General features: G+C 45.5%; 1 protein-coding gene across 1 annotated transcript in view; it reads left to right on the forward strand.

The window, feature by feature from the left end:
• DPYSL5 (dihydropyrimidinase like 5) overlaps window positions 1-26609 on the forward strand; it is an 84578-nt gene that overhangs the window by 30323 nt on the left and 27646 nt on the right. The window contains exon 2 of the mRNA XM_036263509.1: window positions 4720-4984. Within this exon, the coding sequence (XP_036119402.1) occupies window positions 4724-4984 (261 nt within the window). The 5' untranslated portion in view covers window positions 4720-4723. The remainder of the gene's footprint in view (window positions 1-4719; window positions 4985-26609) is intronic.

Here is a 26609-nt window from a genome sequence, read left to right on the forward strand (position 1 = left end):
GCCTTCCACTGCTACCCCTCAGCCTGACCAGCCCTTCTTCCTGTCCAGGTCCCTGGTCTTCTGGTCTCCACTAGTCTGTGGAATGCCTGAGCCCCAGATGAGAGATGGACCTTCCTCGGTTGGTCTCCCCAAGGTGGACTGACTTCCACTTACAGAATACCTCATAATGTTTTGCACGGAACTCCCACATGACCAGGCCCACCGCTCCACCAGCCCTGCTGGATGCTGCCAGTGGCCTGAGCTGGAGAGGAATCCAGGAGAGTTCTAGATTTCTGGGTGGGCGAAAGGGGACGGAGCAGGTGGTTGGGACAGGTCGGGTGTGCTGCCTATGGGACATCCCAGTGGAATGAGTGGTCCAGTGGGCACTTGGATAATGTTGAAATGCCCACATTCCCTTATTATGAGCATTATGAGATTAGGTTCTGAGATGCCTGCTTACTTAGGAAAGAAATCAGCCAGAGGGCAGGTCAAGTGTTATGATTGGTAGTCATCAGGCAGTGACAGCCATGATCTTATCTTTTTTTTTTATCCTCACCCGAGGACATTTTTCTATTTTTTGTACAGATAGAGTGGGAGGGAGAGAGAGGAAGGGAGAGAGAGAGAAACATCGACGCAAAGGGACACATCGAGTGGCTGCCACCTGCACGACCAACCAGGGCCGGGGACAAACTGCAACCGAGGTACGTGCCCTTAGCGGGAACCGAACCTGGGTCTCTCCGGACCGCAGGCCGACGCTCTAACTACTGAGCCAAACTGGCCAGGGCATGATCTTATCTTTTTTTCTCAACTTGTCACCTGTTATTAGTCCATACAAACTGACTAGAGAGTAGTTAGCTCTGAGGAGGTGCTTGTGGAATGGAATGAATGAGGTGTGGGGGCTTCAACAGTAATGACAATGGTGAGTTCACAGGTGTTCATGGAATTATTCTTTATACTTTACATGTACATTATAAATATTATTAAATCTACTCAAGAGTTGTAAAGCCAGTTAGAATTAATTATAAAATTGTACTATGCCTTAATATTAGCTAAGATTGTCTAGAGCTTTACTATTAAGAAAGCAATTTATTATTTTTTAAATTAAATTTATTAACTTAAGCCCTTGGCTATATCCCACTCACCTCAAATGTCCCCTTTTGGCTTTTGTGTTCTGTTGAACGTTTCATTTGTTCTCATTTTTCAACTCAAAGAGGCTCCCTTTCCAGAATCACCCCAGGACTGTTGGTGTAAACTCCCCCAGCCCCCTCAGGGACGGCTCGCTGATCATTCTGCTTCTTTCCTAGGTGTTTGATCAGAAAAAGAAAAATAGCTGCATGTTTTCATTTTCTTTGCCAAACCGTTGTCATGTGTTACCCTTTGATCCTTTAGCAAATGTCATCTGCTTGGAGCAAGAGGAAAGCCATGCCATTCATTGTGTCCCCAGTGACCTAAGTCAGCCACCACCCCTCCAGTTGCTACCCCGGGCTGCCTTTAGGATTGGCTTAAATGCCACAGGTCCTTCGTGTCACAGGGCAGTTGTGTGGCTCTTGTCTCCCATTTTCCTTGATATCGCAATGACCATTTGTCTTTAAAAATTGCACATTTTTCTGTGGATTCTGTCAAAAGATGAAATGTGAGTCGTAAACCAATGCCTGTTAAAAAGAGGAAAGGTATATCTTAAACTAATTCCTATCAGATTCGTTTTAAGGTCTTTATGCAAGAAGTGTCATCTTTGCGCCATTGTGGCCCCCTGTGTCTGTGCCAAGCCCCCAACCCCCAGCATCCTCCAGCTGAGCTGCTGGCAGGACAGACTGTGCAGGTTCCCCTTGTCTCACACCTCCCTGTAGGCACGGGGAGCTGTGGAAGGTGATGACAGAAGCAGGCAATTCCAAAACACAGTGCTGGGTTGTCATTTCCTTGGCAGGGCTAACACTGCGTGCCTTCTAGGAGTGTGGGGTGTGTGCATTTCATGAACGAGAAGCAGCAGCTGCCATAACCTTGACTCCCTTCGGCAGGATGCCCCCTATGTCATTCTGCATTGAAACTGCTCAAGAGCAGTAGAAAAGGCAGGAGGGTGGGTGCTGTGGGACATTTTCTGTTTTCCAGCAAGACAGTTATTGCACAGCAGGTAGTAATAACTGTTACTGTTTTCAATGTGAAGAGACTTTCTCATGAAAGACTGCACTCCTAGGTTTCAGTGTGATCCCCAACCCCCACCCAGAAGTCCCTGCTTCCCCAGCTTGCACCTCACCTACCCTGTCACTGGTTCAGGAACATAAGGCACCCACGCCACAGAATCAGGAAATTGGGGAATACAAGATGCGTACAGTTGGATCAAGCTTGGCATATCAAATGTATCCACCATATTGCTATGGAAGGCGTCATTTATTCCCGAATAAATTATAAAAATTTTAGCATCCCTGTATTTGCAGCATAACACCACCCTATTTAGTCCTAGATCGGCTCCCTTCCATTTAAAATCACTGTCTGTAAAATCCAACAGACTGAAGGCTAGACTTGATGAAGCTAGGCAGCTCTAGAATTCCATATCTCGGATTTGTTTTTTTTCTAATAGCATTTAGCTAGCTGGCATATTTTCCATTTCTGCCTGGGAAGACAGACATGGGGTTTGAATTCTTTCATCTGCATAGACAAAATAGCTGGATGATCAAAAATCTTGGTTAAACAAATAGGAATGTGCAATATAGCCAGGGGTCTTTGAAGGAGGCGACTTTATTTTAGGCCCCAGTTGTTACTTCATAATGACTTGATTATACTGTTCATTTAAGTCTAATGTGGTATCTTAGTCAGCTTGAGCTGCTATAATAATACCGTAGACCGTGTGGCGTAAACAACAGAAACTCTCTCCTCACAGCTCTGCAGCCTGGGCAGTCTAAGATCAAGGTTGAGTTCCTGGTGAGAACTTGCTTGCAGTCATCCTCTCTTGGCATCCTCCTACGGCGGAGAGAAAGAGAGAGACCTCATGTCTCCTACAAAGGCACTAATCCCACTTACGAGGGCTCTACCTTCACGACCTAAGTACCTCCCAAAGATCCCATCTCCAAATACCATCACCCAGGGATTAGAGTTTCAACATATATGTGAGGGGGACATAAACATTCAGTCCATAGCATGAAGTTAGCCAGTGGGCCAGATATTGGCTCACTGACTCACATTTTGGAATAAAATGGGTGATTTGAAGCATCATAAATTAGTAAAACTGACACTGACCCTCTCTAGACCATGACCACTGACTAGAATGTTGTCTGAACATGCTGTCCCGACCAGAGCAGAGGGAAAGACCGTGGTAACCAGTGGCTCATGCAGTGCTTAAGAGCATGTATTTTCACAGTTGTGCTCAAGTTCTTTCCCTTTGGGGGACTCGCCTGAGAGGTCCAAGTATCTCCCCACCCACCTCACTGTTATGTTCACACACTTGGACATAGACAGACAGCAGGCACACTGTGGAAAAAGATGCCAGTAACATCTTTCCTTTGTGTAGTTTAGCAAAGACCAGCAGAGGAAGCTGTAGGAATGAAGTGCTAATGAGGTTACTGGGGGAGGTGAGAAGCATAATGAATGTCAGCCGTCAACAGCAAGGGGGCTTAAACAACATACATTTATTTTCTCACAGTTCTGAAGGCTGGAAATCTGAATCGGGGTGCCAGTATGGTCCATTTCTAGTGAGGACTCTTCCCCTGGCTGGTAGATGGCCCTCTTGTCCTCTCTCTGTGTCCTCACGTAGCTTTCTGTGCTTCTGTGCATGCGCATGGTGCACTGGGGACACACACACACACACTGGTGTCTCTCTTCTTATGAGGACACTAATCCTGTTGATCAGGGCTCCACCCTTATGACTTCATTAACCTTAAAAACTTCTTTAGAGGCTCCAGCACCAAATACAGCCACACTGGCAGTTTGGGAGGACACAGACATCGAGTCCATAATAGCTCTAAAGACAAGGGTATGGCTCTCAACCCCTACTCTGTTACAAACTAGTTGTGTGACTTTGAGGAAGTTCTGTAGCTTTTAAAAATATGGATTCTGGGGATCCAATCTAAACCAAATAAATCTGAATCTCTGGGGGTGGGACTTGATCATATGCACTTTTCAAAAGCTCCTTAGACGAGCTTATTAATGTGCAACCAGCTGAGGTAGTGGACTTTTTGAGGCAAATACAGGAGGGTGAATTAAAGCAGAATCCATCTGAAGAATGATGTGAATTAAACAGCTGTGAGGCCTGGAGAATTTGGCTCTCTGAGACACGCCTCCGGAGCCTCTGGTATCTTCAGGACCATGTGGTGTAGTGGGGAACATTGGTCATACAAGACATCTGGGTTCCGCTCAGCTACTTAGTAGCCATAAATTCCTTCCTTAGCAGTTTCGGCCTTCTCTTCTGTGAAACGCCAGTCCTCAGATTTCCTCTGGAATAAAATGAGATAGTAGATATGAAAAGGCTTTAGAACCCACACACATTTCAGGAAGTTAAACATTGATGTTTCTTTGGACCCCAACTTCACCCTGACTGCCACTGGGTCGTGATTCCCAAGAAGTCCCACTGTGAGGTCAGTGACCCCGGCTGGCTGTAGGACCAGTGTCCTCAGGCTATGGAGAAACTTCCTCCTCATCCCTACTCACTTAACTCTGCCCATACAGTTTGGACTCTGGTGGGAAGGAGTGGGAGCTTGGTGACAGTGGGACTTGGACCTTGACTAATGTCCCCCCTCTCGTCTTTCATAGGAACATGCTTGCCAATTCAGCCAGCGTGCGGATTCTCATCAAGGGGGGCAAGGTGGTGAACGATGACTGCACCCATGAGGCTGATGTCTACATTGAGAACGGCATCATCCAGCAGGTGGGCCGCGAGCTCATGATCCCCGGAGGCGCCAAGGTGATCGATGCCACCGGGAAACTGGTGATCCCTGGAGGCATCGACACCAGCACCCACTTCCACCAGACCTTCATGAACGCCACGTGCGTGGACGACTTCTACCATGGGACCAAGGTAATGTTTCTTTGCCAAAGGTGCCTTCTACTCTGGCTCCTTCTGTTTCTGGGGCTGCTCCAGGCTAGACCCACGTGAGCAAGGTGCTCCCACTGTATTGCTAAAAGGAGAAGGATGCTCTCAAGGGGACCACTGTGGCAACTAAAATTGGAAATTCCAGGCTAGATGTCACAGATTTCCATGGTTACAGAAAAGGGTGTATTTAGGTCTATTTTGCTGATCACATCGTTTATCTCTGCACACTGGGAACTGCCTTTATTTTTACCTTTTCATGTCACATAATACAGACCTAGAGGAAGAAGGGAATCAGCCGGTGTTTGTTATTGTGCATGTATGTGGTGGGGGTGGGGGTTGATCTCATGGACTCCTTTATGAAAAGCTAAATTAATTCCCTGAAGTTTATGAAAAATAGGTATGCTTCTTTTAGGTGATTTTAGTGGCAGAAATTATGAAGCAGACATAGCTAGCTATCTTCTATTATCTCTCTTAGCTTTTTCAGTATTTTTTAAAGAGGCTTGAAAAATACTGGTAGTTAGTCTCTTTCAGAGGAAATTATCTTGGACAATATTTAAGTTATTAAGCTAAGCCTCAGTTACTTAATGTTCCTGAATACGAAAATTCAGACCTGTGAAACAAATGAATTAGGAGGAAATTACATTTTGTAAAAGGAGCTGCAAGTGGGTTCTTGTACCTTTCCACTGTGCTCCAGAACCTCTGTCATCGTAATTACCTGTCACATACCAGCCTGCCCCTGGACACCAGACGATGGGCTTCTTAAAGGCATATTCTTCTGCTTTCCCAGTGTCTGCAATGACCTGGAACTAGAGTAGGTTCCCAGTGTGTGCTGAGTGAATGGGGGAATGATGCTTACCCACGTGGGCCTCTACATTGGCTGCGCACCAGAGTCACCTGTGAAGATTTTTAAAATACAGAATTGAATCATAATTTCAAAGGCCACAAGCCCCTGAACTTGGCAGCAGATTATGTCCTATCTGATCTACAAAGGACTTGGCCTGTAATACTTCCTGGGTGAGAAAGATCCACCAGCCCCTCGTCCTATAGCTGCAGTCCTATGTCCTATTTTGGCCCATAACCTCAAATCCCCAATGGCCCTGCACCCTCAAATCCCACCTCTGTTCTGTCTGGAGTTATCAGGAGCCCTCTCCCATGCTTAGGGCTCTCCCCCTGGATCCATCTTCCTGGGGGTTCAAGTGCTCCTACTGTTAGGCAGCCACTGACAAGGCCCACAAAGCCGGCCCTGAAGAGCCAGGCTGGGGTCACAGCTCTGTGGACTAGCCCACCTTAGGCAGGTGGCCCTTAAAGTCTCCCTGAGGATATGCCCCCTTCCCAGTCCAGGAGCAGCAGACCTAGAAGGCTGTCCTGGGGCAAGGATGCTCCCAAGCCTAATACTTGGGCATCTGGGGCCCCATCTGCCCACTCTAGCTGAGCCCAGAGAAGAGAGGTGATAGGTAGACCCTCCCTATTTTCTCTAAGAACCCCCCTGGGCCCTGCAGGCAGTGCTTCACTGGTGAAATGGGGAGCCCCCCCTCATAAACTCGTAGGGTCTCCTTGCAGTCAGGCCCCTTCAGAAGTGAGTGAGCATATCCGGGTCACCATCCCAGGCACTTGGGCCAGGCCACTGGGCCTGTGTCGTTTGTGTTTGTTGTTGTTACTTGCATTGATGTATAGCCTACGTATCGAGAAGTGCACATATACTAAGTATGCAGAATTGTCACAACTGAGCACACCTTTGTGACCAGCACCCAAATTGAGAAAGCAGACATTGCCAGCACCAGAAGCCCCTCCTTGCGCCCCCTCCTAGTCACAATTACTCACCAAAGAAAACCACTAGCCTGACTTCTATTATCATAGTTTTTGTTTGTTTGCTTGTTTTATTGTTAATCCTCACCTGAGGAAATTTTTCCATTGATTTTTTTTTTTTTTTTAGATACAGTAGAATGGAGGGAGGAAGAGAGAGAGAAAAAAAAACATTGATATGAGAGAGACACACATTGGTTGCCTCTAGCACAGCCCCAGTGGATCGAACCTGTAAATCAGGTACATGACCTTGACCGGGAATCGAACCCACGGCCCTTTGGTCCACAAGCCGATGCTCTAACTGCTGAGCCAAACCAGCCAGGACATAGTTTTGTTTTTGTTTTTTTTTTAAAGAAACAGTTTAATTGAAATGTAATTCACACACCATATAATTCACTATTTAAAGTGTAGAAGTCAATAATTTTTAGTGTATTTGCCATAAATTGGTTTTGACTATTTATCTAAATGAAATCAGGCATTATGTACCCTTGTGTTGGCTTCTTTTGCTCAACATTATTTTTGTGAAAATCACTCATGTTATTGTGTATCATTTATTTTCATTACTTTATGGTATTCCACAGTGTGATATAGCACATACAGCACTTACCCATTCTGCTATCAGTGGGCATCTGGGTAGTTGCTAATCTGAAGCAAGTACAAACACCGTTGCTATGAGCATTCTTATATGTGTCTTTTGGCAGACATATATGCACACATTTCTGTTGGGCATATTCCTAGCAGTGGAATCCCTGGGTCATGGGGTAACATACGTTCAGCTTAAGAGATACTGCCAAATCGTTTTCCAAACTGGTTGTCACAGTGTCATTCCCAGCAGTCATTAAGAGAGGTCACAGTAGTTACCATCAATTTAATGCTGATAACCATATCAGTCCATGTTGGGGTCCATTCTGTGTGTATGCTCAGGTCTTGCAACAAAAATTGTAGCTTTCTGGTTACTTTCCCTACTTTGGAGACCTTTAGTCCAGGGCGGGATGCCACACTGTCACTACTCTGTCTACCAGTCTCTCGGAAGGCAGGCTGGCCTTCTTTGTCTTGTTTTCCACACTGTCATCTGTCAGGGCCTCATTAGCCAGGAGTGACAGCTTTTCCCCTGAGAGCCTTTAGCTCTTTACAGCCAATGAAGACCTCTGCCCATGCCTCTCGGTGCAAGGTGGTGGGTAACTCTTGATCTTTTCCAGGCCTCTCATCCACGGGAGCAGCTGCCTCTGGAAAACACATAAAAGCCCCTGTGTGATTGAAGGCCCCAGCTCTCCCGGTTCCTGTAGGCTTAGGCTACCTCAGGCACCCCCATCCATGCCACGCCCTAGTTGTGGGGAATTTAAGGGCCCATAGACCCCACGCACCCTTAGCTATTGGTGTCACCTAAACAGACCCTTTGATTATATCCATCTACTAAGCAAGATTGCACCTTGTCCTTGTCCCCCAGCTAGTATCGTGCTCTGTTTCATAATACAGCTACGACCCAGTCCTCCCTGAACCCTGCCCCAGAGTCCTGCCTGTGGTCTCCCATCCTCCCAAGAACTGGCTTCCTGCCCCGGTACCCCCTCCCTTCCAGGATTTCCCCTCCACATTGGTGCTCCTATCATTGGATATTTTTGGCTTCCTCTTTCCTCTAGTTCCTGACAATCTCCTGGGGAGAGAAAATGCTCTCCTGTTGCAATGCTGCTCCCAGGACGTGTGGATTTAATTATTCACACGGCTGTGGCTCTCGCACAGAGTCTGCACCCTGATAGGTTGCCACTGACCTACTTAGTACCTTCTAAGAAAGGTAGCAGTGGATTCACTTTAAGCATCTGGGTTTATAGTGGAATAATAATCCCAAAGATAAGCTCACCTGAGTGATTAGCCTAGAGAAAAAGAGAAATCAAGTTGCATCTTTTTGTTCTTGTCCGACAGATCCGTGGAGCCTTGAACTCTGCACCCCCTAAGCTCTTGTGGTCTTGTCTATTTGGCAACAGCAGCCAGGGCTGGGAACACAAGACCGTTGAAAGCCTGGGTTTTCTGAAAGCATCTGGCTCTCCATTGTACGGGGTCTAAAGGGATCTCTCTAGCACTCCTTTAACAAACGCTTCGCCTGCCTTTGCCTCTGTCGCCGGCTGTGGCAGGCTCCGCCTGGCTCCCCTGGCTCTGTGTCTCTTGCTCCCAGCTGATCATTTGATCCTTCTCCCCACACCCCATGCACTCTCAACCTTTAGTCCCCACCCTCCCTAAACCCAGTACCTGGGTTTCCAGAGGTGCCAGGACCACCTGTTTGTTAATATTGCAAACTCCATTGAAGACAGAGGTTATCTCCTGTGGGGAGGCAAGGGAATGAGGGGAGGAGAGAGAACCTGTAGGACCAACTGGTTAATAAAGGTCTAGGATTCCACAGGGGTCATGGGGTCTTTCATTATTATTCTGCTTGACTTATAAGTTATATTTATTTTTTAATGTACATCTAATATTGCCTAATAAAAAATGTTAATGCACCACACCGATGGGTCTCCATGGCCAGGTGGGAATATCAGAATGAGGCTTTTTTTTTTCATCCTCACCGGAGGACATTTTTCCATTTTTTTGTACAGATAGAGTGGGAGGGAGAGAGAGGAAGAGAGAGAGAGAGAGAGAAACATCGACGTGAAAGGGATACATCGAGTGGCTGCCACCCGCACGACCAACCAGGGCCGGGGACAAACTGCAACCGAGGTACGTGCCCTTAGCGGGAACCGAACCCGGGTCTCTCCAGACCGCAGGCCAACGCTCTAACCGCTGAGCCAAACTGGCCAGGGCCAGAATGAGGCTTTTTAAACCATAGGCACAGTCTATGGCCATACCACCCTGAGCGCGCCCGATCTCGTCTAAACTATAGGCACAACCCCTGCACTGAGATGTTGCTAGAGGGGCAGGCATGGACTGTGGAAGAAAGCTTCCTTTTCTGCCTCCTGCTCCTCCAAAAATATATTAATAACCACTGTCTAGGCCAATGGCGTTCAACCCTTGGCAGCCATTACATTAGAACTATTTGGGAGATTTTAGTTTAAATGGTACTAGTGACCAGGCCCCACCCCAGACCAATGAAATCAATGTCTCTAGGTCTGCTCCTCCCCCATCAGTATTTTTTTCAAACATCTTTGATGATTCTAACATGGGCAGGCACATTGTGAAGGAACTTTCTCAGCTATTTTGAATGGCATGTTGTCCTGGCTGTTACTTCTGTCTCCTGATTGACCCCGACCTTATGTGCCAGGGCTGACATCCGAATCCCTTTTGAACGCTTGGGCCTGCCTTGCCCTTGCCAGTCTTATTTATCTTCTTCTCTTCTATTTACATTCCAGGGTCAGTCATCGGGCTCCCAGACCCCACCCTATACTTGCTAAGTTTCCCTGGCCTTTGTTCTGTCCTCCTGTCTATACCCCGTAGAAACCATCAGAGAGGGAAGTTGGCCGTGGTAGAAGTGTCATCAAACGGAAGTCCGGCTGGGTCTCTCCCTCTTCTCTGAGGGCCCAGAGATTCCCTCCTGGCTGTGCCAGAGCCATCTGGTCACAGAGACAGCCTCCCACTAACTCAAAATCAGTAGCAGCAGGACATCTATTCTTGTAGTCAACCTGCAGTGGAAGCCAAATTCTAACCAGAAGAGTGCTTAGCCAGCATGGGGTCTGCCCGGGGATGTTCAGTGGTGTAAATAAGCTGCAATGGCCTGCCACATCCCAGCCCCCTTGGGGGTCCACACTCCTCCTCCCACTGCAGTGGACTGGACCCTACCTGGCAGAGTCCTGAGTTATGATAGGCTAGGACATAAATGAATTCCCTCTGGTGCCCGCCTGCCAGCATCCTTACCAAGGCTCGCATTCATCCATTGGGCAGACTATATGCTATTTGCCTTTGAGATTTGCTGTCTTGGAATTAAACTTTAAATGCTTCTCACTTCCTTTCTTTTAGCTTGATGTTAATATTCTGTCCACTTCTGTTTAATTCTGGCTAAAATGTCTTTTTATTCTTTTATAAAGCTCTGTAATAACATTTCCTTTTTACTGGGATCCAGACTCATATGATTTTGCTCATTAACTGATATTCCCAAGTTCATGTATGTGTGTAAAAAACTGAAAAGGACCTTAGAAATCTAGTCCCACCCTCCCAATGATGGGAGGATGAATGAGCTGCCCCAAATCCCAGAGGTAATTGGACCAGGATGCAAGGGTCTCAGTCTGAGGCCCTTTTCACCACTCCGCTCAGGGGCTTTATGCAAATGGTTTCCTTGACACTGTGGCTCTAAACTTGCCTGGACCAGAGGAAGGTGTCACGGAACTGACATGCATCAGGCACACAGTGGAATGAGCTCTCTGCCTCCCTGAGACAGCCCTTTATAAAACACCACTTGTCCCTGGAGGAGTAACATTGATGTCAGTGCCTTAGGGCTGACAGTTTTTACCATTTACAAATGGTTGTTGTGAGGATTAATGAGGTGATGCATGAGAAACACTTCACACAGTGCCTGGCACAGAGAATGTATGAGATAAATGTTGGTCCCCAGTGTGACTACCTGCTTCCACCCAAGGTCTAGCCTCTCTGTCTTCCACTCTCTTAGGTTACTTGATCCACCCGCTTTGACTTTGCAGCAAAATTAGTCTGCTGTTCATCTAGTACCTGTGCTGCCTGTGTCCCTGGGCCAGCTGCTGCCACACTGTGCCCATTCTTCCTACTGACCTGCCGTTCTTCTGGCCTGGCTGTGCTAGTTGGGGTCAGCAAAGCTGGGCTCCTCTCTCCTCTGTCTTCCCTGAGTCATCCACACTCGCACTAGAACTCCATGAGTGCAGTGACCTCCCCTCCCCAGCCACCCAAAGGACATCCTTCTACCTCTTCAGGTGGCAGGCACCTCAACCCTTAACAAGGGATGTATTTTTTTACTATTTTCTAACAAATGACTACGAATTTAGCAATGTAAAACAATAACCATGTATGAGCTCACAATTCTGTAGGTCCGAAGTCTGGTCATGGTGTGACCGGGCTCTCTGCTCAGGGTCCAATAAGGATACAATCAAAGTGTTAGCTGGGCTGTGGTCTCATCTGGAATCCAGGGTCCTCTGCTAAGTTCATGTAGCAGAATATAGTTTCTTGCAGTTATAGGACTCAAGTCCCTGATTCCTCGCTGGCTGTCAACTAAGGGCCCATCTCAGCTCCCAGAGGCTGTCAGCATTGCTTGCCATGTGACCCCCCTATTTTCAAAGCCAGCAACACGGACTCTTCCACTTTGAATCCCTCTCATGCTTCAAATTTCTCTAACTTAGACTCTCTTTTACCAGGAAAAACCTTTAAGAATTTACCTAATTAGCTCAGGCTACTGAGATAATCTCCTTTCTTTAAGTCAACTGTGTCATATAACATAACCTAATCATGGGTATGGTATCCCACCTATTCACAGGGTCCCTACCACTCTCAGTGGGAGGGGGTGTGGGTCCCTGGGAGTCAGCTGCCTACCATATGGTGGTCACAAGCGAAAACATGGCCATCCTAGATGCCCTGGTACACCTCCGTTTCACCAGTTTTGCTTAAACTACTTAAACCTTTTTAAAGATTCCACATTTACTTTTTTTTTTTCATCAAAAGTCACCTTGGCCGTCCTTTACTTCATAGCTTTCTGTGCCTCGTGTTGTATCCCTGCTTGACAACTTTCACTGGCTCCCTGTTTACTAAGACGTCAAGTTTGGATTTCTGGGTCTTCACTCTGGGCAACTCCTCATCTGACCTTGTGTTCCCATCCAGTCCTCATTCCCAGCTGCTCCCCAGCATGTGCTCATCTATCAGGAAGATGGTTTTCTCAGCCCCTCCCCTATGAACATCTATGCTCCCTCCTGCCATCCCTCCCCACCCATCCACGGACCCTTCCTTCAAGGTCTGCCCCCTCATGCCACCTTCTTCCTCCAGCTCATTCAAATCCAGATTTCTCCTTTCTTCTCACCAGCTGAGATAATTTGTCATCCTGGGCTTTAAAATTGTGTCCTGTATAAAGTTTATCTCTCAGCTAGACTGAAGATTCTATGAGGGGCAAAGACTACAATTTATTGATTTTTTAAAAGATTTTTAAATTGATTTTTAGAAGGGAGAGGGAGAGAGAGAGAGAAAAAAAAAAATCTGTGTGAGAGCGAAATAATCACTTGGCTGCCTCCTGCGTGCCCCCTACTGGGGATTGAGCAAAGACCACCATTTACATTTAACTCGTGACTCACCACAGAACTCACATAGCTCTAAGCATACAGTAGACAGTCAAGGAACATGAACGTCAGAAAAGCATGGTAGTTACGAATACAGAGGAAACTGCTGTGAGTTTCAGCTCCACATTTATTAGCTGTGTGATTTGGATAAGTTCATCTTTCTGTACCTCAATTTTCTTCTTTGAAAAATGGAAATTATAATAGCATTTTATGAATATGAGTCACTCTTTGTAAAGAACTTAAAATAGTCTTGGGTGCTTACTAAGCACTATGTGAGTATTTGTTAAATAAATAAATAGATCTTGCTGATGGAGGACTGACCCCTGGAAAACCCATTTGTACAGTTTCCTCATGAGTATATGTATAAAACTGTTAGGCATCAAATAGAAACTGAAAAAAAAAAAAACTGGATTCCATTTCAACTCTTAGGGTCAACTATGTGTGTTTTAAATTCCTAATGGAATCTAATAGTGATGATGATGAATTGCAGTTAATTTTTGGTCTCTTAAAAGCAGAAATAGCCAGTCATAAACTCTGCAGGCATCACGGGCTATTTAAAGAGGTCCTGCTCCAAATCAGTTATCTTGCTTAACAAGACCTTGCTGGCACAGTCATTCTACCTCCACATTAATGGGCAGGCCAAAATGTAGGCCCAGGCTGGCCCTTCTTAGAACAAATGGAAGAGAGGAGATTTATCGGTTCTTATAAATTTTTACATGTAGTATTAGAAAAATCTCCAGTGGTGTCCAAGCAGCTCCTCACTTTTTACAATAAAGAGTATTTGCAAAGAATTTATCTACAGAGAGATTGTTACAATTTAAAACCTTTGGGTCAAGGACAGAAATAAACACACCTGCTGTGATAGAGCCCAAGCATCTTGGAAACCTTTCATACTTCATACAAGTTCTGCTTTTATACTCTCATCCTTTGGGGTTTAAAAAAAGAAAAGAAGAAGGAAAACACATTATGTACTGTATATATACTTCAGTGATGCGTATAGTACATGAATGATACACTTTTTCTATTTTTTCTTTTTTAAAATCCTCACCCGAGGATATTTTTCCATTTATTTTCAGACAGAGTAAGGGGGGGAGAGAAAGAAAGAGAAACATCGATGTGAAAGAGACACATCAACTGGTTTCCTGACCAGGGCCAGGGACCGAACCACAATTAAGGCACGTGCCCTTGACCAGAATCGAACCCGTGACTCTTTGGTCCACAGGCCGACATTCTGACCGCTGAACCAAACCAGTCAGGGCATCTTTTTCTTTTCTTAAAGCGTGCACATATTTTTAATATTTCAAGAAATATTTTAATATGGCCTTATGGAAGGCTTCAAAAGACTCACTTGGAACTCTCTTCTCCCAGACCACTGAAGTTTGCCATATTCCTGTACTAAATGTAAGGGTCTTAGAATGGCTCACTGACAGGTAGAAGTGTGGGTAGACACCGTATCTCCCACCCCACCCCCACAGTAGTTCCTGCCTCCTTGTTCCCTCAGGTTGTCAGGGCAGCCAACCACGTTTTTTTCTCCTTCTGATCCTTTTTTGTTTCTTGTTCATTAAAAATTAGGAGCTGTAAGATCCTTAATTAGTGACTATATGAAGATAAAACTATGGATCAACTGTAGTGAGAACTTTCTCATTAACCAGTATTTATCTCATACTACACACACACATTCACACACTTGCACACTTTCATATACTCATACTGACACATTCGCACACTCATACTCACTAATACACAGAATTTTAGAGCTGGAAATACCATTAGAGATTAATGAATCCAACCCCTAATCCATAAATAACTTTCCTATTTAGATTTAAACTCTCCATGGTATTCTTAATTAATATTTAAAAATAAAATTAAACTTGCTACATATTGGGGAATTCTATTCTTGGGAAGAGTATGTATAGAATGAAGAAGGTCATGATTAAGTAACCTAGAAAGCCACTTTTTTATTTTTTAAATCTCTGTTACTTTTTTTTTTTTTTTTTAATGTTTTTATTGATTTTTTTAGATAGAGGGAAAGGGAGAGGGAGAGACAGAACCATCAATGAGAGAAGCATCAGTGTTGATCGGCTGCCTCCTGCATGCCCTCCGCCTGCCCCCCACCAGGAATTGAACCAGTGACCTCTTGGTGCATAGGTCAGTGCTCAATCAGCGAGTCATACCTGGCCGGGCTCTGTGTTACTTTTTTTTTTTCAGCAACTTGATTAAGGTATAATTGACATATAATAAGCCACTCATTTTTAAAGTGTATAGTTTGATATGTTTTGACATATGTAAACACTGGGAAGCATCACCATTAATCTAATAAACATATCCATCACTCCCAAAAGTTTCTTTGTGTCCCTTGTAACCCTTCCCCATCCCAGGTAACCACTGGTCTGTTTTCTGTCACTAGATTAGTTTACATTTTCTCACATTTTTATGTAAAGGGAATAACACAGTATGCATTCTTTGTTTGGTCTGGTTTCTTTTACTCATCATTTTAAGTTTCTGGCTATAACAGATAAAGCTGCTATGAACATCTGTGTACAAGTGTTTGTATGTACTTATATTTACATTACCTAGATGTGCAATGCCTAGGGCATTTGGTATGTGTATGTTTAGCTTTTTAGGACATTGCCAAACTGGGCTCCAAGGCGATTGTAACAATTTATATTCCTTCCAGGCTTCACATCTTTGCCATCACTTGTTATGGTCAGTCTTTTTCATTTTAGTCTTGCTAGCAGGTGTGTGTAGCGGTGTCTCGTTGTAGTTTTAGTCTGCACGTCCCTAATGGCTAGTGTCCAATGTCATTATATGCGCCTTCTATATATCTGTGGTGAAGTGTTCACATTGTTAAAATATTTCCTTTGCTGAGGTTTTAAGTGAGTTGTTAGTTTTGTTTTTATTGGGTTGTCAGAGTTCTTTATCTATTTTAGTTATAAGTCATTTGTTGAGTATATATTTTGCAAATATTTTCTCCCAGTCTGTGACTTACCTCTTTGTTTTCTTAACAGTGTCTTTTGAAGAGCACAGGTTTTTGATTTTCAAGTGCAACTTACTGATTTTTTTTTTATAGTTCTTTTTTTGTACTGTAATCAAGAAATTTTTGTGAAACCCAAGGTCATTGCAATTTTTTCTGCTTTCTTTTAGAAGTTTTATAATATTGGCTTTTGCATTTAGGTCTATGATCCATTTTAAGCTAGTCTTTATACATGGTATATGGTACGGTTCGGTGTTTTTGCAAATGGCTATCCAATTGTTCTAGCACCATTTGTTAAAAAGATTATCTCTTGTCAAAAATCAGTTGGCCATATACAGGTGTGTCTATTTCTGGACTCTCTTTTCCGCTCTTTTGATCTGTTTGTCTGTCTTTATACCAATACCACACTGTCTGGATTATAGCTTTACAACAAGACTTGAAAGCAGACAGTGTACATTCTGCAGCTTTGTTCTTCTTTTTCAAAGTTGTTTTGGCTATTCTATGCCCTCACAAGCAAACTTTCTTAGTGCAGGCTGTAAACCCAAAACTTCAGAGAACCCTAAACTGAGTGTATTGGCCAAGCACTTGATATAAAGGAACTTCTTTAGGAGTTGGGGTTTAGACGAGGTTCACCAGGATGTCCTCCAAGACTCTGGGCTACACATTGATGTGGATATGTTTGTCATCTTCACGGGATCCATATCCTAGCGGACAGCAACTTGTGATGATGTCATAGGGAAGAATTCATTCTGCTCCCTCTTTGCCTTCCGTTTAGAGTTAGTGGAGAATAGAGATAGACCAGGGAGTTCTGAGTGGGCTAGATTAGGAGGAAACTTTCGTGGACCGAAGTTCTCAGCACTGAGCCGTTACCACCCTCTCTTCTTCCTTCTGTTAGGTTTCCGTTCTTCTTGGTAGTGTTTGTTAGCGCCACACCTGGGCTATAGCTCTCTTTGCTCATGTGTCCTGACTCTCGCTTGCAGGCTCGTGACACTCTAGACTCGTGTTTGAAAGAGTGCTCTGGCTTCGAATCTCCAAGTCTAGACTTAATGGCCCATCAAAGGATTTTCTCCCTGCTGTGTGGAAAACAGAGCTCCTGAGGGGCTCCAGGAGCCCAGATCCCCAGGTGGCCCCTGGCTGTGCATGGCTCTCCTAGGGACCTGCCCTTGAGCTTCCATCTCCTGCCCTTCCAGCCTGGACCTCCGGCCCTCTGGTCAGAGCATTTCTTTATCAATTATGCACACATTTTGATCTTTGAAGCCCCCCTTGGGCAGGTCTTATTATATCCTTTCCAGGGTGCAGGGGAGGCTGTCTCAGGAAGTGAAGTAACCTGCCAAGCTAATAAGTACAGGGACAGGTCTGCCTGCCCCTTGCACTGCAGCCCCCATTCCTCCAGGCCTTACCCAGGGAGGCCTCGGGCAGCCTAGCTCAGCAGTGTGACAGCACATTGTCAGTTAGCTACGGGACCAACATGGGGACTCGGGTGGGAGGAAGAACAAGTGGGGTTACATGTGGTTTATTTCTGGAGTGTTGATGAATCCCTCCCCTCTGGCATCTGTGGGCAGCCTGGACTATTCATAAAGGTGGTCGTAGCCTGCTTGCCTGTGAACTTTCCCACTTTGGGATGGGAAGGGGCTTTGCTTAGGAGGGTGACACAAAGGGCCCCTCTGTGCGGCTCTATTTTGGAATGGTTTCCCTGGGCCCCTGGGCTTCTCAGAAGCTGGCAGCCACGTTCTCTACTCCCTTTGAGGATCATCTCCAGTCTCCATGGTAACTGCTTGTCAGGAGACAGCCGGCTCTGTACTGTGGCTTTGTATTAAACACAATGAATTTAAATTGGATGCTCAGCAGTGGAGATAATCATTCTGGATTAGAGAGAAGCCTGGAGCTCCTCATTTCATAATTTTTGATGTTGGCACAATTCTCAGTTTTAGCCTGTAATTCTATCCCCAGCCACACCTACCCCTCTGTTTCTGAACTACAGTGAGGCCTAATGTCATGGGTCTCTCTCCTTAGACAGCGGAGTCTTGGAGCCAGCGCCCCTCAGTCAGGCCAGGGCTGGGAGCTCTGGAAGGGGCAGCATAATGCAAAGGAGGTTTGGGGGCTCTTGAGTTCAGGGACCCGTGTTCAGTCTGGCTGTCTGACTTCCTCTCAGCCTCCGTTTTCTTTTTTTTTTTTTTATCTTCACTCGAGGACATTTTTGCATTTATCTTCAGACGGAGCTGGAGGGAGAGAGGAGAGAGGAAGAGAAAGAGAGAAACATCAATGTGAGAGACACATCGAGTGGTTGCCACCCACACAACCCCAACCAGGCCGGCGACAAATTGCAACTAAAGTATGTGCCCTTAGTGGGAACCGAACCCGGGACTCTCCGGTCCATGGGCCAACACTCAAACTGCTGAGCTAAACTGGCCAGGCCCAGCCTCAGTTTTCTTATCTGTAAAATGAGAAGAGTAACCTGCACCCTACAGGATCATATTTTTTTAAAATTTTATTGTGATTTTAATCACTGTTAACTGTACAGTTCGTGGTGATGTTAAGTGCATTCACAATGTTGTTGCCACAATAATCCATCTCCAGAATTTTTTCATTTCTCCAAGTGAAACACCTTACCTATTAGATACTGCCCACTCCCACCTGCCCCCAGCTCCTGGCAACCACCACTCCACTTTCTGTCGCTGTGAATTGATGGCTCTAGGTATCTCATATAAGTGGAATCATATAGTATTTGTCCATTTGTGACTGACTTATTTCATTCAGCATGATGTCCTCAAGGTTCATTCATGGTGTAGCATGTGTCGGGATTTTCTCCCCTTTTTTTTAAAATCCTCATTCGAGGATATTTTTACATTTATCTTCAGACAGAGTGGGAGGGGGAGAGAGAGAGAGAAACATCGATGTGAGAGAGACACATTGATTGGCTGCCACCTTCACGGCTCCAACAGGGGCCGGGGACAAACTGCGACCAAGGTACATGCCCTTGGCTGGAATCGAACCTGGGACTCCAGGTCTGCTGGCTGATGCTCTAATCACTGAGCCCAAACTGGCCAGGGTAGGATCTCCTCCCTTTTTAAGGATGAATAATATTCCACTGTATGGATATACCACATTGATAGACATGTGAGTCCTTTTGTCTATTTTGAATAATGCTGTAAGGAACATGGGTAAACATATCTTGAGTCCTTGCTTTCAATTAGTCATTTTGAGGATCAATTAGATAATAAATTTTGAGAACATTGCACATAGCAGGCCATTACTAAATAGGAATTTCTCTCCTGAAAGTGAGTTAAGCATAGGAGCTAACAACCACAGTGGTCCAAGGTTTCGGTGAGAGTAGTGTCACTTTTTGCCTCCAGGCTGCTTCTGTATCCCTGGGACATGCCAGTCTGCCATGTCTGGGAATGGATCCAATTCATTCCAGAGTTTAAAGGGAACGTCTTACGCATGGAAATGTGCATTGTCTCGCAATAAAAACCATGCATGATTTTATGTTTCTCTCACCAGTTGGGGTTACGTATTCCTAGTTCCAAAATGAGAAATGTTAGCGCTAATGCATATGTTCCCTTATTAGTTGTCTATTTTAACTACACCCTCTGGGAGACCCCGAAGCTGGGGTGGGATCCCCCCAGGCTATGAGGTTCTGTGCTTAGTTGCTATTTCAGCAGTATCAGATCTGTTCTCAGCGTTACAGAAGAGTATGGGATTTGGAGTAAAAATGCCTAGATCCTATTCTTGGCTCTTCTCTAAAAAACAGATGATGAGTGGGGTGGCACATGGTGTTTGTGACATCAGGTGAGGAAAGCACTCTGCTGTGCAGATGACCCCCTCCTGCAGCACTTCACATGTGGCGGGAGAAAGGGACCAGGCTGTCGGGCTGGTTTGCAGCTCTCCTGGAGAGTCCCTCTGCGTCTGGTTTCATCTGCAGGTTTCTTTTTTTTTTTTTTTTTTTATCCTCACCCGAGGACATTTTTCCATTTTTTGTTCAGGTAGAGTAGGAGGGGGAGAGAGGAACAGAGAGAGAGAGAAACATCGACGTGAAGGGACACATCGAGTGGCTGCCACCCGCACGACTGACCAGAGCCGGGGACAAACTGCAACCGAGGTACATGCCCTTAGCGGGAACCGAACCCGGGTCTCTCGGGACCGCAGGCCGACGCTCTAACCGCTGAGCCAAACCGGCCAGGGCTCATCTGCAGGTTTCTATAGTGGGGGTGACTCCCCTGCTGCCTTGGCCCCTCCCAGGTGAGCATCCTGGGTCCCAGGAACCATCTTTCCCTGTGAGTGTCCAGAAATTAGCCTTTTCCAGGCTGGGCCGGCGGTTCTGCCGCCAGCACCGCCGCATGAGCAGCCTGGAGAGAGCCAGCTCCCCTTGGCATTTAGGAACTTGTGACAAAGGGAAGGGAGGCAGGAGCTCTTGCGACCCCTGGATGACCCAGCTGCTGGCTGTAGCTTGGCAGTCTGGCCTGTTCTTTATTGATGATGCTGAATGGAGGAGGGGAAGTGGGGATTTCACAGGAATCTCAGACCTTCCTCATTTCTCAGTGTGCTGCTGCTGGTATGCGCCCAGGGTCTACCTACTGAGCAAGAGTCGGGCAGGATTAAATCAGGGCTTTCTGAGCACATGTGCTCACTGTCCCTGAGACCCGAAGCTGCCCAGGATTATCTACCTGTAGCGGGGGGGCCTTGGGTTTCCCAGGGGGGCCTGCACCTGAACTCTAGAACAGTTTACCTCTTCTGGGAGCCAGGGTTTTTGCCTTGGTAGGAGGGTTTGCTTGGCTTCCATAACCCCATCCCAGCCTGGCCTTCCTCCTACCTCTTGGCTGTTCTTTCCCAGTGTCCTTCCTAGTTTTATCTTTGTCTTAGTGTTTCCTATGTGGCTGCCTCTCAGTGTCCTGTTCGAATATGTCTTCTTTTATCTGCCTCTCTCTACCTAGTCTGGTACCAGTGACTCCCACGTCTATAGCTACAGCTTAGACACCTCTGTGTACCTCCCCCAAACTCAACACATCCACCAGAACCCCACTCCTCTCTCAGAGAACCCTCCTTCCGGGAATGGCACCCCATCCTCCCAGGCCAGCGCTCACTTGCTCAAGACCATCCTCAGTGAAACAGCCAGGACTCAGATCCAGACCTCCAGGCTCCCGAGTTCAGGCTTCTCTCTCCAGAGCATCCTGCCTCCAGACATGTCAGAGAATCGAACTGCTTTTCTAAGTCAGATGTCCCTCTCAGCACCTACCAAACTCTGGGGCTGGCCTGGGACCCCTCCCCATTTTTTGGCCATGCTGGACCTCTGCCTGAACCCCTTTGTTGGCCATCCCTGACCCCATGGTTCCCACTGCCTCAGCACCGCAGCCTGCCTTCTCTGCCCCTGCCCCTGGCTTTACAGAACTGGCCCATGACAGGGACGTGTTTGCTCCAGACCTTTGGTTCTGCAGTGCCTCTGCATGCCCCACATGCCACACGGCTTAACCAAACCTCATCTTAGCTCAGACCAGCACACCTGACTTCCCCCAAACCTTTCCTCCGGGGTATTGGCCTTATTTTCTGTTTTGCTAAGAAGTCTGGGACCGAGAGACTGGGCACCCTTATTTCTCCTCCTTGTCACCTCTGATCACATCCTCCCTTATTCGTCCCCCTCCTGAATGGATGGGAAGAGGTGTCCCTCCCATCCCTCAGATTCCTCATCTGAATAATGGAGATAATAATACACCTATTGTATAGACTGTTGTGAAAATTAAACAGGCACAGAAAAGTGCTCAGTAGATGGATGTTGGTTATAATTAGAGATTTTCATCTCCACTTGAATGTCCCTCAGGTGGCTCTATCTTAAGATATCTATACCCAGCCAGTGTGGCTCAGTGGTTGAGCATCGACCCATGCACCAATAGGTGGCCAGTTTGATTCCTGGTCAGGGCACATGCCTAGGTTGTGGGCCTGATCCCAGTGTGGGGCATGCAGGAGGTGGCTAGTTGATATTCTCTCTCATCAATGTTTCTATCTCTCCCTCTCCCTTCCTCTCTCTCTAAAATCAATAAAAAGAAAAAAAGGATGTCTAAAAATTTTCTTCCCTCCTAAATTTGATTGTTTCTTTCTTATTTTTTTTTTAGCTGCACAGAGTAAAACCTCCCCCATTGTTTACATCACCTCCTCTTCTGTCGTCAAACCTTGCTTCTTCCATCCGATCGCTGAAATTCAGGTTCATTGCTCAGCACTATAGCTGAGCTTGTGGTTCCCAGCCAGAGTCACGTTCCGAAATCAGATTTTTATTTCTTCCTCTGCCCAGAAGCCTGCAGATCTGTGCAGGGACGGGGGTATGGCCAGAGTCCTCCTAAACCCCCCCCTCCCTGAGCTCCCTCATGACCATCACCTCTGCAAATACAGGTTGCTCAACTTTGCTGACCAGATGGAATCCAGGTCCTAATCAGACCTGCCTCTGCCTAAACCAAACAGGTCTACTCTCGGTCCTCCAGTTGTGCCCCCAACTTTCCCACATCGTCTCCTAGCCCTGTGTGTCACACCACCCTCCATTTAGCTGTCAGCTGCCCAGCCTCAGGTGTCCTTCCCTTCCTCTGCTCCTCTTCAGAACTTTATGCTGCCATCATCACTGAGGAAGAACTGTCTTGTGATGTCTTGTACTCGCATTTTATTTTGAAGTCATTTCTATTAAAAATAAACTTTTTTCTTGTCCTCTTTGCTAACCGGGCTCTTAATCTCCCTCAAGGTGTTTACATTTCTCACTTCATCAGGAGCATCCGACACACATAACAATGGCACATTGGTGCTGCCTACAAATTGCACTTATTTATTAACTATGTTATCATAGTTATGAATCACTGCTATTTATTGGGCTCCTACTATGTGCAGGCACTGTGCTAGGGGCTTTACATGCATTATGTCCTTTCATTCTCATAGTAGCCCCAGGAGAGATTACAGGTCAGGAAATGAAGCTCAAAGAGATTAAATAGCTTGCCCAAGGTCTTACAGCAAATAAGCGATGGAGCTGGGATTTAAACCTAAATCTGCCTTCCTTAAAGTCTAATTCTTGTCACTCTACTATTTTGCCTTTAAATATATAATGTGCCTGTAAATGACAGGGAGAGTAAGTGTGGGAAAATGTCCCTTTCCCAAAGTGTATTGTGGATTGAATGTTGCCTTTTTTCCTCTGTAGAAAGTTCAAAGAATGAAGTGTGAATTGTAGACATGGTAATGCATAGAGTGAGAGCATTGCTAGGTGGGGACCATGCCCTAGATGATGTAGCAGAGGCCGCACACCCTAGGAAAGTGAAAGGGAGTTTAGGGGTGCAATGAACTGCAAATGTACAATTTGGATAAAACCAGTCAGCTGCAGGATGCATGCAACGGGCTACAAATTATGGGTCAAGAAAATGCTGGAGAACTGTATGTGGCCAGAGGGATAGGAGGATGGCCCCAAGGAACAGGTCACTTGGATGCCCTGAAGAAAAGCTGGGGGGTTTTCTGTGTGTTCTGTTTATTCATCTGTTTTTCAAAGAAAAGAGGCATTTGATAGGTGTTGGGAAAATCCAGAAGGGGATGAGGCAGTGGTCAGCATTGAAGCGGCCCGGAAGGGAATTATCAGAGAAATGGTCAGTGTCCTGGGCCCCCACAGTGAATGGGTTGAGCTGGCAGTGGAGCCCAGTGTAAACCTGTTAAGCATAGCTGATAAAAATGTGGGACTCCTCATTAAAAAATTATTACTAAGAATTTCAAAATGGTAACAGCAGAGAACTACACTAAGCATGGAACTCTTTTAAAAGCGGGGCCCTGTGGGACTACACAGGACACAAGCCCACGAAGCTGGCCTTGCCTGGTGGGCTTGTGTTTCAGGATGGGCTGGGCCTCTGTGGGAGGGGGTCGGGGAGCTGTGTACTGAGTGCCAGGCATGGTTCTGAGTACTGCACATGCCTTTTCTCACTTGATGAAATGTCCAGGTCCTTCTTTAGGGGGAATTTTGCATGTCCCAAAGTGGGGTGATACTTAAAAAGCTGGCTTTTCTAAAATAATAATAATAATAAAATATGTTTAATTAAAAAAAAAAAAAGAGTTGGCTTTCCAGAAGGGCCAGTAAGCAGCAAACCGATCCCTGAAGGTGAAGTACAAGAGAGAAACCACTGAGCTCTTTATTTTTTTCTCTTGTACTTTGGGAACGTGTGAGTAAAAGATGGAAGATAATTTTAACATGGAAAGAAAAGGAAGTGGTTCAGCAATTCCAAGGGAAGCAGATCCATCGGAACAAATGATGGCTTTCCCAGCTGCGTTCAGAAACGCAGAAATGTTTGCACTGCACTTAGTTTGCAAAGCACAGCCAGGGCTCTGTTAGTCTGTCTCAGTGCACTAGTGGGCCTTTTAGAGACTGAGTTGCCCTTACTCTATACATCTAGATGGCAGCAGATCCCGCTTTTCTAATTCCGGTCACCTTGCCCAAATACGCCGCTTTTCGGTGCACAGGTATGAAAATATGCTCCAGGAAGTCCCTTCCCCGTCCCCAAAGAAAACCTCTGTGGATTAGCTCTGGTCCTGGTGCCCTCTCAACAGTAGGGCACAAAGTTTGTGCCTTGGCCTGCTGATTCTTGGCTTTAGAGCAAGAGAACCAAATCTTTTTGCTTTTGGGGAGGATGAGATGGAGTGGGATAGAGAGAAAAAACATTGCTACTGGGAACTCAGCAAACAACAGTGAGGGGTGCAACAATGTGGAAGCTGGTAAGAGAGTGACTCTCCAAAGACCTTTGTCCTGACAAAGCCAGGAAGGGTCACTACATCGTTTTCTCCAACACCGTGATGCCAGCAAATAAATTATATCTGCAGTTTCTTTCCAACGTGCTGAGCAGGGTCCCCGGTCAGTGTGAAGGCCCGTGTGTCCCACAGTGGTCTGATCACTTCCAGAGCATAAAGAGAGCATTTGTAACAGGTTCAGGCTGCATTCGCTACAAGTTCCTGCCAAGTGTGTGTCTGGAAACTGTCACAAAATGGATTTACCATGAAGTATGTTAAGTTTTCTTAGGGGGCAAATGGAGGCAGCATTACTGGGCGTCAAATAAATCGAGATTTACCCAGCAGTACATCATAAATGTAAAAAAAATCATGGAAACCCTTTGGAATAGTAAAATTATGTTTTCTTTCCTGCTAAATGTGCATAATGGTTGCTGTGTCTGTTGGTTAAACAAATGGTCCTAATGTTCATATTAACTTAATAGTGAGAAATGTGAAGTCTCACATTCACAATAAAAACAAATGCCACAGCCCAGCTGGAATGGCCGGTGTGGCTCGGTGGATTGAGCATTGTCCCATGGACTGAGAGGTCCTGGTTCAATTCCCCGTCAGGGCACATGCCCCAGTTGCAGGCTCGACCCCCAGTAGGGGGCGTGCAGGAGGCAACCCATCACTGTCTCTCTCACATCAATGTTTCTATCTTTCCCTTCCTCTCTCTATAAAAAATCAATAAAAACATTTTAAAAAATTAAAAACAACAACAACAATAACGCCTTGGGTTGGTGAAGGGGCAGTTCTGCATCCACCAGGCTCCAGGAGGCTCTAGTGAGTTAGCTAGCTGTTCATGACCATGTCTGGGATAATCGGAGATGGGCACATGTCACGAAGTTGCAATTCCACATCCTGGCAACGTACCCTGAATTCAGGGACCGCTCCTGTGTATGTGACTATGCTCCAGCCATGTGTGTGGCAGTAAATGTCACGAATTCAGAAATGAATATATACCTGGAGGAGTGTTCATTCAATGAATTAAAATGAATGAAATAAATCTACATAAATGAATCTTAATGATGTTGAATTTAAAACAGCAAATTGAAAAAGGATATGGACAATATGATACAATTTGTATACATTTAAACATTTATAAAACAAATATAGGAAAAGCATAAAAACATGGCTGGGAGAAATGTTTATCACCCTCAGGAGAGAGGCATGGGAATGAGATGGAGGGCTTCAGTTATACTGGGGATATTTATTGTAAAGCTTGTAAAGTAAATACAGCATAAATATTCATCTCTTATATTTGACTGATGTGTTCCTGGGTATGTGGTGTATTATTTTTTATACTTTTACTGTATGGTTAAAACATTTCATAACTTTAAAAGAAAAGTATTTTAGCCTAACTGTTGTGGCTCAGTGGATTGAGTGTCATCCCATGGACTGAGAGGTCCCAGTTCAATTCCTGTTCAGGGCACATGCCTGGGTTTCGGGCTCTATCCCCAGTGGGGGTGTGCAGGAGGCAGCCAATCGGTGTGTCTCTCTCACATCGATGTTTCTCTCTCTTTCTCTCTCTCTCCCTCCCACTCTGTCTAAAAATAAATGGAAAAATATCCTCAGGTGAGAATTTAAAATAGATAGATAGATAGATAGATAGATAGATAGATAGATAGATAGATATTCTATTAAATAAATTTCAGAAAATTAGAAAAAATAAATTACTCAGAATCTCATCACCCAAAAAATGGTCATTGTTAATGTTTTGGTATATTTTCTTCCATTTCTTCTCTTTGGCGGGGGTGGGGGGCAGTATTTAAATATAGCTCTACACATCTTAGATACACATATTGAATTCTGCCTTTTTCACTCATTATAAAGTTACCCTTTTTTTATGTTATGACTT

The sequence above is a fragment of the Molossus molossus genome, unplaced genomic scaffold, assembly GCF_014108415.1.
Source record: "Molossus molossus isolate mMolMol1 unplaced genomic scaffold, mMolMol1.p scaffold_m16_p_15, whole genome shotgun sequence".
NCBI classification, from domain to species: domain Eukaryota; kingdom Metazoa; phylum Chordata; class Mammalia; order Chiroptera; family Molossidae; genus Molossus; species Molossus molossus.